The sequence below is a fragment of the Bombus impatiens genome, unplaced genomic scaffold (assembly GCF_000188095.3).
Source record: "Bombus impatiens unplaced genomic scaffold, BIMP_2.2 scf_0526, whole genome shotgun sequence".
In the NCBI taxonomy this organism is placed as follows: Eukaryota; Metazoa; Arthropoda; class Insecta; order Hymenoptera; family Apidae; genus Bombus; species Bombus impatiens.
In genome coordinates, this window is record NT_176945.1 from 452,543 (window position 1) to 468,642 (window position 16,100).

A 16,100-nucleotide genomic window follows, 5' to 3' on the forward strand; every position below is an offset into this window, starting at 1 on the left:
GGGCCGGCTGGTTTACTTCGATCTATTTTGCTCCTGCGATTTGCTAAATGCAATCATACGAATTCATCGGCTGACAGGTTTAACCCTAATACGAACTGCAAACTTGGGAAGCCTCCCATCGGCGGACAATAATTTCTTTGTCGTTCCCGCGCTCATCGTTAATTATAACCATGCGTCATCGTGTTATTCGCGGCATCTACTGATCGAACTATTGCTCTCGTTACGGGGTGATTAATTTAATTACTACAGGGAAATTAGTTGTTCGTGTGATTCGTTCTTATTCTTTTCTTCATTTCAATCCTTTGGAGATTAGTAGTACGATATGTACCAAAACAACTTTTAGGAAAATCGTTGGATTGCGATAATTCTTCTGGCACCACTCAGGTTTACTGGCACATAGAATATCATTGTACGTAAATGGAACATATACTAAATTATTGATTAACCTATATTTTTTTAAAGCTTATTAAAGCTGATATTATTATATTACAGGGTTCTTTGTCAAAGGAAAAGTGTGTCATAAAAAGGTGGAAGCGGTATAATTTTGTTTGTTGCGGTGTGTTTTGGCAATAATTTAGATTATAAGTAATCGTCGTGAAAACAAGACGACATATTTCCGGTGATTTTTGTGTCAATATGTTTTCCGTTAGAACAAAGGTATCCCTTTTGTTTTGTAAAATTTTCGGACGCAGCATTACGAGATCGTCGAGATGATCGAAGGTCGCTCGAAGATCACGAGGGCCATAAAGATTATGTCATTGTTGCGTACCTGGCGCGTAAAATCTTCTGAAGGTTACGAGGATTACGCTGGTCATTATTAACATTCAAAGTCATCTGTCAAATTCATCAAAATTGTGTCTTTAATAGTCAAAGTATTTAATAGTTACGAATGACGGTGAAAGTCGTACTGTTGTTAAAATCAAAAAAATGTTCATGTCACAGTTAATTTCGGCGTTTTCTTTAATTGTCCACTAAGATGTTAATCGCCTAAGTCGTCGATAAAAGTTTGTAAGCTAAACAAATTTAATGAAACGCTAGAATGCTAATTATGTATTATCTTTCTTAGAAGAAACACTCATAACCGATAGTTCGCATATTTAAAAGCAGTTATGATGGTAATCTTGTACATAATATTTTTAAAACACCGCGACAATGTTTTTCACGTAATCGTTTTTTAGCAATACGACTCTGAATGAACTAACGTGACGGCGATAACAGGAAATATATACATGGTGTCTCGGCTAAACTTGACTAATCTTCTTACGTTTTCGTCAGCCGATAAACAATGACTCGCCGTATAGCAGCGGGAACTAAATTTAAATACTTACGCACGCGGTCGGAAAATCGAAAGAACGCGCATGAAAGCACAGTAGACCTAACGCTGTGCAGCCTACAAAAAATAAATTCTCACGTTTTTGAAACGATACTGTAGATTGTACGAAGATTCGTATTTCTCTGCATAATTTAGAATCCCTGACGCATTTATCATTTTATTTGCTTCTTTATTCGACAAACGGAAAATAGCATTTTCCGCGAGTTACACTTGCATGACAGAAGTAGATTAATCGTCGAAGGACGGCAACAGTTGCGAGTACAATCTGCGAGATGGGAATTGGGTCATTTATAATCTACATAATTTTGAAGCATGCTTTGTGTGTACGGGACTTGAAGCACCGGAAGTCAACGGAGTCAACTTATTCGGAATACTTTGTTATATTTCACTCGACGTGAGGCGAATCCCTTCTTCTTTTTTCTTTTTTAGACATCAAAGATTTCTCCGTTGTAACCGGAACTGCACTGCGCACCGGTTTATATATCATCGTCCATAAATCGTGGTATAAGTGGAGTGAGGAAGATTCTATGGCCGAAAATAAGGCAAAAGCAGAGAATAACAGAATTGCATTGAAGGTTCTTTCGGAGAAAGATGCATTTGAAAGTCAATCGAATACACCTCATCGATAATTGACGTTTGGAATTTGATTATAGATTGCCACTTCAAATATAAGGCTTATTTGCTATCAATATTTATCTAGTAATTACTTTTTCGGTGAATACAATAAGAATAGGTGATGATAACGAATCATCTATTCTAATATCAATAGTCAACATTTCGAACAAATAGCTCGACAAATAAGCTCTAACACTGTATAAACCATTTTATCTATACAAAAAGAAACATATATATAAACAGCGGCAGAAATAATACACTGCGTGATATCAGTGATATGAGTCAAGTCCACGTGTATTATCAGTTTCTTTTTAAACTGTGTATTCTTCGAAATTCATTATGCTTGTGTTTTTAAACTGTTGGGAAAGAAGAAAGTGCAGAAAGTGCACAGAATCGATTGATCGGGCGCTAACTAAAGTTTCGTTCTTACAAAGGGAGTTCCATTGTATCTGCGCTACGAATTATCGCTCACCTCGTATATTAAGACGGCAGTCGGTTCCTCGGCGTAACGTGACATATTTTTCACTACTCGCGAGTTGGTGTAATTTATGCGAACGGTCGACAACGGAGGCAAAAAATGACCCAGTTTCCGACGAGCTTCGATACAGGCATTCGAGCAGGAAGTAATCGAGGAGATCCCGGTCGAGCATCCTTGTCGGTGTTTTTAGTCTTTCGATCGCTAAGAGCAGTTCGAGAGAGAAACTAAAAAGGAAGAAGGAGAAAAAAAGTTGGGAAAGCTTTGAATCGGAACGCAACGCCCACGATCGCGAAGCAGAAATGAATTGACGCATGCTTTTTCGCGTGTTGCTCGATCAAGAATATTTCTATCCACGCTTAGTAACCAGTTATTCGGAGCGGCCTTCGCGAAAACCAAGGTGCCATTCGTGAAAGAGAACGCGATAGGAACGAGCAAGGATATCGAGATTAATTCAACAAGATTCGATGTCGAGGTAGACCTGTTCGTTATTTCATTCGATCTCAACATGGATGTCTTGTAGATTATTGAGATTTTTTGGATGTGACTCATATACAAGTTAAGTTGATCGAGACCTATGGATTTGTGGAATCCTGGAAGCATTTATGTCGTAAAACTATGGAGAAAGAAAGCACTTGTTATGCGATCGATATCTAAATTGTTATAAATTGAATTTTCGCAGCGTACTACGTTTACTATTTACAGAAATTCCGGATATTCGCAACTATTCAAAGTTACCTACGAAGAATCTCATTATATACCATTTTTTAGTGATTGTTTCTGTAGTTAAACATTCATTTGTATATTACTCATTCACTTAAATTGATTTCGACCATTGACCATTCTCGACATTTTGAACTTACTAGTTTTTGTCGTTGTCGTAAAAAAATGTCGTAAAAAAAATGTCGTCTAAATTTTAAATGAACGCGTGAGTCATTTCACGTCGTTTTTCTTTTTTTTGTATCCAACGTTATCTAAGAAAATTTATGCGATCGGAAGTTCCAAAGATAAAGTGGAAGAGTTTCAATATCTACCTAGGTTGGAGTGGCTATTCAAGAAATGATAAATGGGATGGATGGAGATTCGAATCTAGGTCCAATAATTTTCCAGATTCCTCTTTATCTCATGCCAGATCTTCCGATAGGGAATACGAAGATAAAGTGGAGATTATCGCGAATAGCATGAGGCACTCGTGGCGAATGTTACGAGAAGTTTGGTTGCCACGTGGTGAAGCAACTCGTCGATAGAGTAACTCCAGTTGGGTCAAAAGGGTCGTTGGTTTGGAACGACGTGACGTCGTAAAGGTCTCATTTGGGCGCTTATCGGGTTACGGAGGTTAAGTCCTGAGCTCCTCTGCGAACGGTCACATAAAAGTCGGGATATTGTTTCTGGAATTTCTCCTTCTTCGTGCCTCTAGAGGTTGTTGTTAATAAATTGCCGCCTACGATCCTAATCGCCGTTAATTTCACAAGCGTAGTAAAAAAAGATTTTATCGATGTTACAAACGACCAATCACTAAGAGTAATTTGACAAATAAGTAAGATAAAAAATAATGTACCATTTGAACGTTTACCGAGACTCTGGAGATTCTCACACATCCGCAGGAAGTTACATAAATGTTGGTTGTTAGCTGGTATTACTTCTTATGGACGTACACATTGAAAATAATATTCTATGATAATTCAGTTTACTGTGCTATTTTGGCATTGATACGTAATTTCTCGTCTTATCAAACGGTATAAAGTACCGCTGGCTTTCATGTCGTTCGAACAGCCATCGAATTATCTGCGCAGGATTTATCGCTTTATTCAGCGCGCAGAACGCGAGATCCGCCTACAAGAAATCACCTTATCGGTCGGTGCCACCCACGGATCAGCTTTTCTTCGTTCGCATCGTTTTACGCCTCGTCACGAACAGCAAAGGATCTTTCGGACGCAGAAAAAGATGAGAAAAAGTGAGCCACCAGGAGGGATAGCATTTTCGAACGAGTTCTCGCCTTTTCGAAAGATAAATCAGTAATTAACTATGATTCACATTACTTGTCGACGAGCAGAATCTCCTGGCTTGGAGTTAATTAAACTCGAATTATCAGATAATAGATCCGTCTTGAAATAATTTTCGGAAGAATTTACTACCGAGTCGAACGATTAACGTTCGAAATTATAAATTATAAAGTTAAATTGCCAGAGAAATTTGTACATACCTCCTGTCTCATTCTTTCATTTTGTACTCTCTTCTTATTTCGTATTACAATGTGTTATTCTTCTGCATACAGTGACTCACGAAATATTTGAACGATGTATTATGTGTATTATACAAAACGTATCATTTCATTAGTACTATCATGATTATACTGACAGAATTTGAAATCAACCTGGAAGCGTATATGAAACTTAGAAAACATTTACTACTAATATATACTTGTTAAAAAAATGGATATAAATCCATAAAACAATGGTCGTATTAAATATTGAGGCTCATCAATGTTGTACGTACTATGTTTCTAACAAATATCTTATTGCTCTTATACATTTTCATGGAACATTTCCTTAACTCCTCAATCTTCAAACTCAACATTTTTGTTTGGGTCTTTATCATGACCGTGATAGTCTTATCATATCGTACGCTATACAACATCAAATTGTGCTAAATTTCAACAATATAAAAATGATAACCGTATTGATACTTCAAATACTTCGATAGAAACGTGATATCGTGTCATATATCAAAAAATTTGTGTTATACAACGCACATAATGTATTCGGAAAGGTTTCTACGAGTATGCAAATACATATATACCTTCATGAGCTACTGTATTCCTCTAACAAATTGCTATGTTATGCTAGTAACGGTTAACATTTCCGTCCATCATCACGGACGCTAAGTACTATCAGCGGAACGTCTTTGCACTTCCCGCAAACTTCCTGTCCGGATATCTGGTTGGCCTCGCCCATCCCAGGATTTCAAAGCCTGGTTGGCTCGGTTGCTTTTAAAGCAAGCCACGTCGACACGTATCCTTAACACGATAACCTTTTACTCCAGCAGCGCGATGATAACTAAAAGTAGAACGTTATACCGGCTGCATCGTACAGCGTCAAACGATCCGGTTAAACGCGGGCTTCTCGAACGTTTTATCGAGCGACGCAGACAAAACAGCTTGCCCTGATTTTTTGCTTACAAAGAGCAAGCTACGAATTTTCTTGGTAGGTGAAAAGATTGTTAAAAAGTAGGTAGGAAGCTGTGACAGAGATGTCTAGCCTGATCGAATAGTTGGCAAAGAAAAAGTTTCCTATATAGGACGGTTTGGAATTCAGTGTACAAGCTGTCTATAAATAATCGTGGTTCATCTGCATTTAGATTGATACTGATCGTTCTCCGTGGCGCCATTAAATTGTTCAGTTGTTCAGCGGTTTTCACGAAGCCCCACAGGCGAGTACACGTCTGTCTTCGATTAGAAAATCTCGAGCCGGAGCTTCATTTCGGTTCTCTGAAAGATAAAGAATATATTAATAACGCATGCCCGATAAATACACCAGGTTTCTGTAGATAAGTGCTGTTTAAAACAATGCAATTTTGTTGAACAAAGGCAATAAGATTTTCTGACGAAATGGTATAGTATCGCAGTCTAAAAATAAATCTTTATTGTGTGCTATTTTTATGCTATTTCTAGCGTATAGAATAAGAGAAAGAAGAGACAACGCGTTATTTAAGAAATATTTCACGGTCAAAAAACCGAAAATTGAAAGAAAACATTCTCGACTTACCATAAACAATCTCGAAGAACTTCACGACCTTAAGGAGTCACCAATTTAATGGTAGTTAATCGTTTACTATGTTACGTAATATAATTGTCGATCGAAAAATTCCATACTATCGTTTGCTGCAACCTTACCTTTCATCTTACAGACTAACATAGAAAGAAACTAAACCAGAAAGAGGAAACCTTTGTATCTCTGCCAAGATTTGCTGGTTTGTTTTCGAAAAATAAAAATAATTGAATCGTTCGTGGAATCCTTCGACTCCTCGTGAAAGAGCTTTCAGTAAATCGGCACGTGGAACGACAAGCAATTGCAATGATGCTTGCGTTTTCTGTTCGCAGGATGGTATTGGACCCCAAGGTCACGAGTCTGCACAGTGATTACGGAAGCTTCGATCGACCATTGGGCGCCGGAGAGGGCCACGAGAGGGACGTGGAGGCGACGGTTGATGGAAGTAGCAACGGAATGGCACAATCGAGCGACGTTTATCAACGGCAGCCATTATTACCTGGTGCACCGACCAAGGGCAAGGATAAGTGGTCCGGGGTGGCATCTGGTTCCGACTATTACGTGGATGACGAGGACGAGAAGATCGACAGTCTTAGCCGGCATCCTGGCATACCAAATGGCTCTGGAAATGGTGTCGTTAAGCTCGACATACCCGCGCCTCTTCGGGAAGAGCCCCGTTTTCCTAAAGAGAAGTGGAAAACGTTTCTTGGTAAGGATAAAGTCAGAACCTTTTCTATACTTCCCATTTACATACGTGTCGAACATATGTCTTGAGGTACAATATTAATCCTTTTGAGAAAGAAGGTCGCTGTTCTTCTAGGAGTATCGTTCACAATAGCATCAGGCGTATAGAGATTCTTCATAACGATCAAGAAGAGTTGTCGTGAAGGACACTTGTTAACTTGGAAGATGGGATTTTAAGGCCTCTATATCCATGAAGATACGATTTTACGTCCACTATGAAATTGCAAGAGTTTCTTGTGCGCGGAAAACACCGTCGTTATACTGCAGACCAACGTTCAATCTAGCGATATCTGTCACGTGACAAAATTTTGATTAGATACTGTGGGGATGATAAGTAACTTCAAACAGAATACTGTGCTCCAACGAGTTATGTAAAGAGAAGAGCCGAGAAAAATTTCTCCTGTAATTTCGTCGGCAATGAACTCTCTTTAGGGCTGGGTCTCCTCTCCTGTATGTACGCTTCATTCACACGACGGGGTGTCCGTGGAGATCGAGATCGAGGTCGCTACGTGGCCTGGTATTTCGATGCAGATCTGCTCGGACGCTGCTCTAATGCAGAGTCATGCCCGATCATGTGTTCTTGAACGATGAATCCAAAACGATGGAGTCATTAGAACGGACTACCTTCGGTGTCCGTTAAGTTCGTTCTGCTTCTGAACTAGATCGTTGCGTGACAAGATTCTTCAACCGTATTATCATGCACACGTTTCATGTTATCGATGTGACGACTGGTGAAAGCATTATTCGTAAACGTGTTTCGTTTTACTTATTGTCGTTAATAACTTGATTAATAATTTATCTTTGCTTTTAAGGGGTTAAGGATAAATATATGATTTATCTCAGAGAATGTTTCTAGTTTATATGTAGGATCAAGCAAACTTTGCTAAGTTTAACTTATAGTGATTTCTACATATGAAGATACATGTTATGGATGTAGAGAAAGTTTGGATTCAATTTGAGATATGGTCATTAGGATGCATGTCTTAATACATCGCCCGGTATGTTAATGAATGACGCAGATCCATTTCTTCGTCGTCCTCTGTAACTTATTGGGAGACTAAATTGTAAACTGTTCCATGAATGTTTGCGGATGTAGGAAACGAGTTTGAGGGTGGACTTCGAAAAGCTTTTCCCTTGTTGGTAGGAAGCCAGAGCACCAGCTGAATTTTGGCACTGTGCCACTTCCTCTGAATGTGTGTTGTTGTTGTGCCAGGTTTCACGACGCAGCTTTTGATTAATATACCCAGTGTACTAAGATAAGTGGTCTTCGAAATAACGTTATAATTAATAGTTTCTTACGATGATAGAAGATTTGTCTCGTTTTCTTAACAAAATGCATGTTTGCCTGCTTCCTTCGTCATAAAATAAGACGGCGAGCTAGGTAATTTAATGCAAAGAGTCATTTTAATAATCTATAGAATATTTAATTTCATACTCAGAGACCCTTCATAATAAGGGCGGAAAGCTTTAATAATGAACCATCTTTTATAACTGCTCGATTATAAATTATTATAATGCCACTTCATACGAGGTCGTTGAATCTTTTATTTTAAAAAAATCGATCAAACAAATTGATCTTGAAATTAACTTTGAAATTAACTTAAAAAAGGTGTACAAATTTTTATAAATTCTTGATACACCCAGTATATGGTGCATCTGGTAAGCATGGGCTCGCGTTTTACTTTTGGAGTATATTGTCATTCGTTGTATCAAAGTAGAAAAGAGTATTCTCCAGAAAAGCGACAGGCAGACAGAGAGAGAGAGAGAGAGAGAGAGAGAGAGAGAGAGAGAGAGAGAGAGAGAGAGAGAGAGAGAGAGAGAGAGAGAGAGAGAGAGAGAGAGAGAGAGAGAGAGAGAGAGAGAGAGAGAGAGAGAGAGAGAGAGAGAGAGAGAGAGAGAGAGAGAGAGAGAGAGAGAGAGAGAGAGAGAGAGAGAGAGAGAGAGAGAGAGAGAGAGAGAGAGAGAGAGAGAGAGAGAGAGAGAGAGAGAGAGAGAGAGAGAGAGAGAGAGAGAGAGAGAGAGAGAGAGAGAGAGAGAGAGAGAGAGAGAGAGAGAGAGAGAGAGAGAGAGAGAGAGAGAGAGAGAGAGAGAGAGAGAGAGAGAGAGAGAGAGAGAGAGAGAGAGAGAGAGAGAGAGAGAGAGAGAGAGAGAGAGAGAGAGAGAGAGAGAGAGAGAGAGAGAGAGAGAGAGAGAGAGAGAGAGAGAGAGAGAGAGAGAGAGAGAGAGAGAGAGAGAGAGAGAGAGAGAGAGAGAGAGAGAGAGAGAGAGAGAGAGAGAGAGAGAGAGAGAGAGAGAGAGAGAGAGAGAGAGAGAGAGAGAGAGAGAGAGAGAGAGAGAGAGAGAGAGAGAGAGAGAGAGAGAGAGAGAGAGAGAGAGAGAGAGAGAGAGAGAGAGAGAGAGAGAGAGAGAGAGAGAGAGAGAGAGAGAGAGAGAGAGAGAGAGAGAGAGAGAGAGAGAGAGAGAGAGAGAGAGAGAGAGAGAGAGAGAGAGAGAGAGAGAGAGAGAGAGAGAGAGAGAGAGAGAGAGAGAGAGATGTCGGCTGGAAATTTCGGAACAAGAGAAGCATAGACGCGTAAAGTGGAGTAGCTGTACGTTCACCGACAGAAAGAAGGATAAATTGCGCCACGATGACTGTTACCTCCGTGCTGTATCGTGCGCGCACGATATACGACTAACTGCGGTGACCCGCATGCTTGAATCACCGGTTTATTTTCAACCGACTGATATACATGTTGGCTACTATTGTTTGGAAGCTAAACGATGCACTATTATATAGTTTTCTGGAATGTTGTTTTGTATTAGTTACGTCAATGATTAAAGGCAATGATCGAATTGTCATCGATAGATGATTGGATTATCTGGAAAATAATTTGAAAAAATATACATATGCTACTAAAACCTATGTACATATTGATATGATAAGTATTATGATATAAGCAAATTATAAAATTGTTTTTATGATTCATGTTCACGTGGTAAAATTAGAGTAAAATTTCCTTAGTTTTAAATACAATCCTTATATTTTTCTATTTCTGAGATATAATATTTGTTTTTTGAAAGTAAGTCTGATGAATTATAGGTTAAGAACGTTCAAAGTTATTTTATTGTGCTTTCAAAGTTACTATAAATTTTTAGAATGAATAATTCACACTTCAATTGATCTCAAGTTATCGCTGATAAGGTTTCTTCTTCAATTCGCTTGTTTATTTAGAAATTTGATATTTGTTGTTCTAATGAAAATGTAATTGGTGTTACAGCATTTCTGTTCATGGTCGTGAACTTCATATTGACTACTGCGTCCCTTGCAATGGTCCACGAACGAGTCCCTGATCGAAATACATACGGGCCGCTCCCGGATGTAGTGTTGGACAATGTCGCCGCTCAGGATTGGGCCCTTAACGTGTCGGAAGTTTTAATTATGATAATGTCCAACTCAGCGATGGTTTTTATTATTTTTCATAAACATAGGTACGTATTGTACACGAACATCAATGAAACCGATACGTGTAAATTAAAGTTTTTGCTCGACAGGCTTGGGTCAGAAATAGGACACAAGTAATTCTAGTATCAATATACTGCAACAGTTTTTAGATGGTTATCCTTTTAGCTTTATCTCAAATTTCCAAGATCTATTTCATTTTCTTAATTTCATTTTATCTTAAATTAAGCTAAAAAGATACCATTAAATTTTCGAATCTTTGGATGTCATTGTAGGCAATATTTAAAATTATTTTTATTTTACAAAATTTTATGTTGATTCTTCTAGGTTTATCGTTGTTAGGCGAATATTTCTCTTGATGGGACTGTTGTACATGATGAGGAGTATCACAATGTACGTGACGGTACTGCCTGTCGCCAGCAAAACGTATTTCTGCAGTCCTAAAGCAAACAATACGAGTCCGCTCCTCGTTATAAAAAGGGTTTTGCAGCTCATTTCTGGCTTCGGCTTGTCTATAAATGGCAAGCACACTTACTGCGGGGACTACATTTACAGCGGTCATACAGTCGTGCTTGTACTTAGTTACCTGATTATAAAGGAGTGTAAGTATTTTCTCTACGTTATGGAGACATTTATGTTTTGTTAAAATGTGCTAGGTATTTATATAGAAAAAGAAGAAGTATGAAGAAGTATTATCTAGAATCTAGAAGAATGTTTAAAAATGCAGATTCTCCAAGAAGGTGTCAACCAATTCATTGGCTTGCGGGCATTACTGTTTTTGTTGGGGTAATTATGGTCTTGGTGGCTCACGGACATTATACCGTGGACGTCCTCATAGCATACTATGTAACTACACGCTTATGGTATATCTATCATACGTTAGCTAATAATTCGCATCTTAAGGTAAGTTGTATTGTTTTGTTGAATTCTCTCTACTTTTATGTTAGAAAAAAAAGTAAAGAAAAGAAAGAGACAAAGATAATGTATTCTGAAAACTGAAGAACATATTGAAATGTATTTACAGCAATATGAACCAAACAACTTTTTGGCCCGACTCTGGTGGTTCCCTATTTTTAAATATTTCGAGAAAAACGTGGGCGGCACGGTGCCACGACAATACGACTGGCCTTTACCCTGGCCTCGACGATTCCTTGCCAAGCACCCTAATCGGGACAGTTAATGTCTGTCTTTGATTTCGCGATAGAGGCTGTCAAACAACGGAGTTACTTTGTTGTAATTTGTATATATATAAACATATATGTATACGTATCTAGGCTTACAAAAATGTGAAGATAAAGCTTTACTAGAGAGTGGTGCGAGAGATGTGTGTGCAAGTTCTTGTCATTGTAGACGAGTATATTTGCTCTTTTGAGACTTGACGAAAACTTGCGGTGTTCACTTCCTTAAAAAAAAGCAAAACTGACAGCAACAAGGAAACAAAAAACTGTAAAACATGAACGATAGTGAAAACAGATGCTTGTACCGTCATGTTCGTTATCGTCCAATCGCAAAACCTATTTTTTTTTTCTTGATTTTGATACGACTTATACATACATTGTAAGAGGCTAGATAAACGATAGATCGAGATATTTAGTCTCATGATGAATTCACGTAGAGGGAGGTATTCGAGAGTTACCAACAAATTAGTGTATAAAATAAAATGCTAGATATCTCTATTTTCAGATACTCCGAATGTGAAATACTTAGATGTAAAAAGAAAAAAGAAAAAAGAAGGAAAGAAGTTACGCTACAATAATCCGGTCAAGCGCGGTAAATGCGAAACTGTCTTGTTGAACGTAGCATTAACAAGCAACAGGCGATTTGTTTTATAAACTCCTACTCCTTTAAACAACGACTCGCATTGGAAAACTTGATAAAAGAGAAAAAAAGCGTCACTTCAATAAAATAGCAAAAAAAGAAGGTACAAGAGAAAAACATATGGAAGTTTTGTTTGCCGCGAGACCTTCCTTTGGCTAATCTTTCGACTTCAAAAACAACCAACTTCTTTATGTTTACATGCATAGCGGCATGCCTTATTCCGATGAAAGTCAACCGAATAAATCGCAATTTTCGAACTCGTTAATCGGTCAATTGCCGTTCGTTTTCTATATTCTAGTTTTCCGTGTTGTAGAACTTTCCCTCGAAATTGGAGCCCCTTTTTAAACGAGCATTTTTATCGTAGAAACAATTAGTGGATGATTGGCATAGTTTTAAAATTCAACCAATAATCGTGCAATTTCGTGGGACCAAGTACAAAGAGAACAGTTGGAAAATATAATACTCTTCGAGGTAGCGTGGCAGAGAATATAATTTCTTTTGTGGCGACAATAGAATACGCGCATAACCGGAACAGTATTTAGAATAGTTTTCGAACGTTCTTGCTCTATTTTTTAAGCTATGATTTTCAGCGTCTTGATCGACGCGTTGGCGTCGCAATGTGTTCCCGTTCGAGATCGGTGAAATTTCTTGCCTACGGTCAATATGATTGGAAGCCAAGTGTTATTCTGTATGTCAATAAAATTCGTGATTTCTCGGAATAAGGTCGTCTTTACAGTTTACATACACCAGATGTTGTCACGGATATGTGAAGATATTGAGATGTCGAATCGTGCAAAGAAAGTTTATGTTGTCACTAATGAATCTCTGAATAATAATAATTGTAACAAAATGAAGTCTAACAAAGGTGTTTTCTAATAATTCGTTCTTTGTATGATTTCATTCTGTTCCTGCTTTTCTGGCATCTCGTAAACTCGCAACAATAATTCCTCACGATTCTTGCTCCCCTCTATTCGTTGGAGGATTCTTCGGCTTTATCGTAGTTTTCCTCCGAGATATAGATAGCACAAAAACGCTTTGAAATCTCTACTGACACATGTAGGGACGTAAACGAAGAACGTTTTAACGAATCTCAATTATCTGTATAAAGGCAGAGAAAATAATTGCACGATGGAAGAGTGATAGGAAATTATTCTTCGTCGTGATTGAAAGCGTTAAACTTGTGAAGTCTGTGAATAGTTTAAGTGATATTGCCGGCGATTTGTTGTCTTCTGCACACGCGATTTATTGTTAATGCTCGTGCAAAGATCTCGTTATCCGTTGCCTGAATTGTCAGCGTTCCAGTAACGCACGTTCGTAGTGCGTAACATCTTTCGAAGTGGATGCGAACAACCACACGTATGGCCGATGATCCTGTTTCTCGTTTCATAACTCTTTTTCCGTTTCGATGCGCGCGCGGTCGAACGAATTTGACGGTCGACCGACGAGAAGAAGAAGAACAAAAGAGAGAAAAAAGACATTTTGCGAAAAAAGAATAGTCAGAGTGGGATGAATTGAATAGAATTTATTGGCCCTTATATAATTAAGTCTCTTTCCGTCTGTGATGATAAACGAAAAAAAAGAAAAGACATGAGTTGTCGTTGTGCTAGTTTACGATCGTGGAACGAGACATATTCGTGAAACGATTCGCATAACGTGCCCATTGCAGCCATTGATATTTCTCCTTAACCCTCTATGGTCTGCTTTATTTAAATGAAATTTATAGAATCTTCCGGTTCTCTAAGTCGTTTTACCAAATGTGGTGCTTTCTAAAACTACGATTGAGAAATTGATAGTAATGACATACAATGGACCGTAGGGGATTAAAACACTCGTATAGATGCGAGTATCGAATATACATATATATTTTAATAAGATTAAATGTGGTTCTTAGCGATACTTTTAAGTGACGCAATATTCTCGACGATGTTATTAAACTGGAAAAACAACAAGAAAAAAGAGAAAAAAAAGAAAAAAAAAGACAAAACGAATCGTTCAGGCATATATATATATTTTTGGACGTGTGCATAGGTATACACGGGCCATTGAAACGATTTATTACATAGAGACCACGTAGCGTGTAATTGTCAACAGAAATCTTAAACGCTGATTATCGTACGTGTGAACTATGCCTATTATATCTAAATACGTTTGCAAAATATCTCGTCGTTGTTCTTTTTTGGGCGGACATGCTTGGAAACTAATACATATGTACAGATAAATACTGATAATACATGAACGAAACTTGCATAGACTAAAGATACCACGAGTCTCTGATATTATGAGGAGAAAGCGATGTCAGTCCAAGTTAGAGCAGTAGAGTAACCGCGTCACGATCTGCCAGAAAGATATTAATAAGCGCAATCGAATCAGCCAAACAGAAAAAAGTAAACGATTCATCGAGTGTATCACGTATTTACGCGCGTTATAATGTGCTCCATGATGCACGTGTTCGTAGATGCGTCTATACGTACGCAAACTCGGGTGAGGGGATACATGATGTTACACGCACACATGATAAGTGGGTAAATGTAAAAAGAAAAAGACAAAAGATGGTATATATGTATATGTACGCTTCTTGAGTGAATGGAAGGGAGTCAGGATAACTATAGAGAAAGTCTAAACTGTTGTATCAAAGAATGATGGGAGAGAAGAAGAAGATAGAAAGAAAGGAACAAAAGAATTAAAGAAAGAAAAAAAAGAAAGAAAGAAAGGGAGGAAGAAAGAAGCAGATACGAATATGCACGTACGCGTGCGCGAGCGCGAGCGAGCGACATACTGTGTATGTGCGTTTATATATGTATATACATATATATATATATATCTATATTTTTACTGTGTAGATATTTTTTGGTAACTTGTTACAATAATCCTATTAGATCAGTTAAGCGTATACATATTATATATATATATATATGTTGTAAATATAAAAAAAATTATAGTTGAAAAGAAAGCTTCTGCCCATGAATCGCGATCCGAATATTTCGATCGGGATTTAAACGAATCAAAATAACAATTTTGTTCATCGATCTAAGTGAAACATTTCTGATGACGATTAAATTATAGGCTTATTCGATGACTCGCGAATTTATTCGTGTTTCTTTCTCTGTCTCTCTCTGTGCCTGTATACAAAATATCAATACGAATCCTATTCTATTCGTGATTAATCAACGATTGATGATTATGGCTGATAAATATGTACAACCTTGGTTTCCGTTGTCGATGATCTATAGGTCGTATGTACATAACGAAAAAAAAAGAATATATATATATAAATATTATTATTGTCATAAGTATAATGATTATTATTATCATTATTACTATCATTATTATTAATTTTATTATTATTACTATTATGTCTTCAAGATTGTTCAATTGTGAAGGAGAACCGAGGACACTACGTCATTGCATGAATCCATGCAGCGTGTAATAATAAATACGAAAGCAAGTTGATCGATTTTACTTTGTACTTTATATTCTATATTTATAATATTTATTACGTTTTTTCATATGTTGATGTAATAAATTCCAGGTATATACTTTGCAATGGCCGCTTTTCTGCATCAATGACCTATAGTAAAGAAAAAAGAAATGAAAAAATAATTCATTGATATACTCCAATTCGCTATTGATATATTTCGTTCGAATTTATAAACGCAAGCAAATAATTTTGTACCTTTTTTATAGTATGCGGAAGCTTCAAAGACTAGCAAATTTTATATTTGGAAATTTTTGGGTTTCATACGTTTTCTCACATTTTTATTTGTATTATATTATATGTTAAAATATTTCTCTATATTGTGTGTATTGTGCGCCTGTTCTTAGAAAGAAGCAGTAAGGTGCTTGTCAGGTAAGTCGAACACAAATAATTTTATACTACAAGATATATATATATATATATATATATATATA

General features: G+C 37.4%; 1 protein-coding gene and 2 long non-coding RNA genes across 12 annotated transcripts in view; 1 reads left to right on the forward strand and 2 right to left on the reverse strand.

The window, feature by feature from the left end:
• The window catches only part of LOC100743987 (phosphatidylcholine:ceramide cholinephosphotransferase 2), a 24,856-nt gene extending 12,562 nt beyond the window's left edge, over nt 1-12,294 (forward strand). For 8 of the 10 annotated variants that reach the window (XM_003491206.4, XM_012388143.3, XM_012388146.3 and 5 more), the window contains exons 2-6: nt 6,523-6,899; nt 10,192-10,402; nt 10,701-10,975; nt 11,101-11,276; nt 11,398-12,294. In XM_003491206.4, the coding sequence (XP_003491254.1) occupies nt 6,523-6,899; nt 10,192-10,402; nt 10,701-10,975; nt 11,101-11,276; nt 11,398-11,553 (1,195 nt within the window). In that variant the 3' untranslated portion in view covers nt 11,554-12,294. Of the gene's footprint in view, nt 1-6,220; nt 6,239-6,522; nt 6,900-10,191; nt 10,403-10,700; nt 10,976-11,100; nt 11,277-11,397 lie in introns of those variants that run through there. The other 2 variants (XM_012388147.3, XM_012388145.3) reach the window with 2 other exon arrangements.
• On the reverse strand, nt 1,475-6,526 carry LOC112213209. Its single transcript, XR_002947096.2, has 2 exons — nt 6,188-6,526; nt 1,475-5,910 (listed from the first exon to the last, which is right to left on the reverse strand). It is a non-coding gene; the product is annotated as an uncharacterized LOC112213209 (long non-coding RNA).
• A 2,396-nt stretch (nt 12,295-14,690) lies between the features above and the next one.
• On the reverse strand, nt 14,691-15,333 carry LOC117151918. The gene is made up of 2 exons (XR_004462088.1): nt 15,085-15,333; nt 14,691-15,012 (listed from the first exon to the last, which is right to left on the reverse strand). It is a non-coding gene; the product is annotated as an uncharacterized LOC117151918 (long non-coding RNA).
• Between the last annotated feature and the right edge of the window lie 767 nt (nt 15,334-16,100).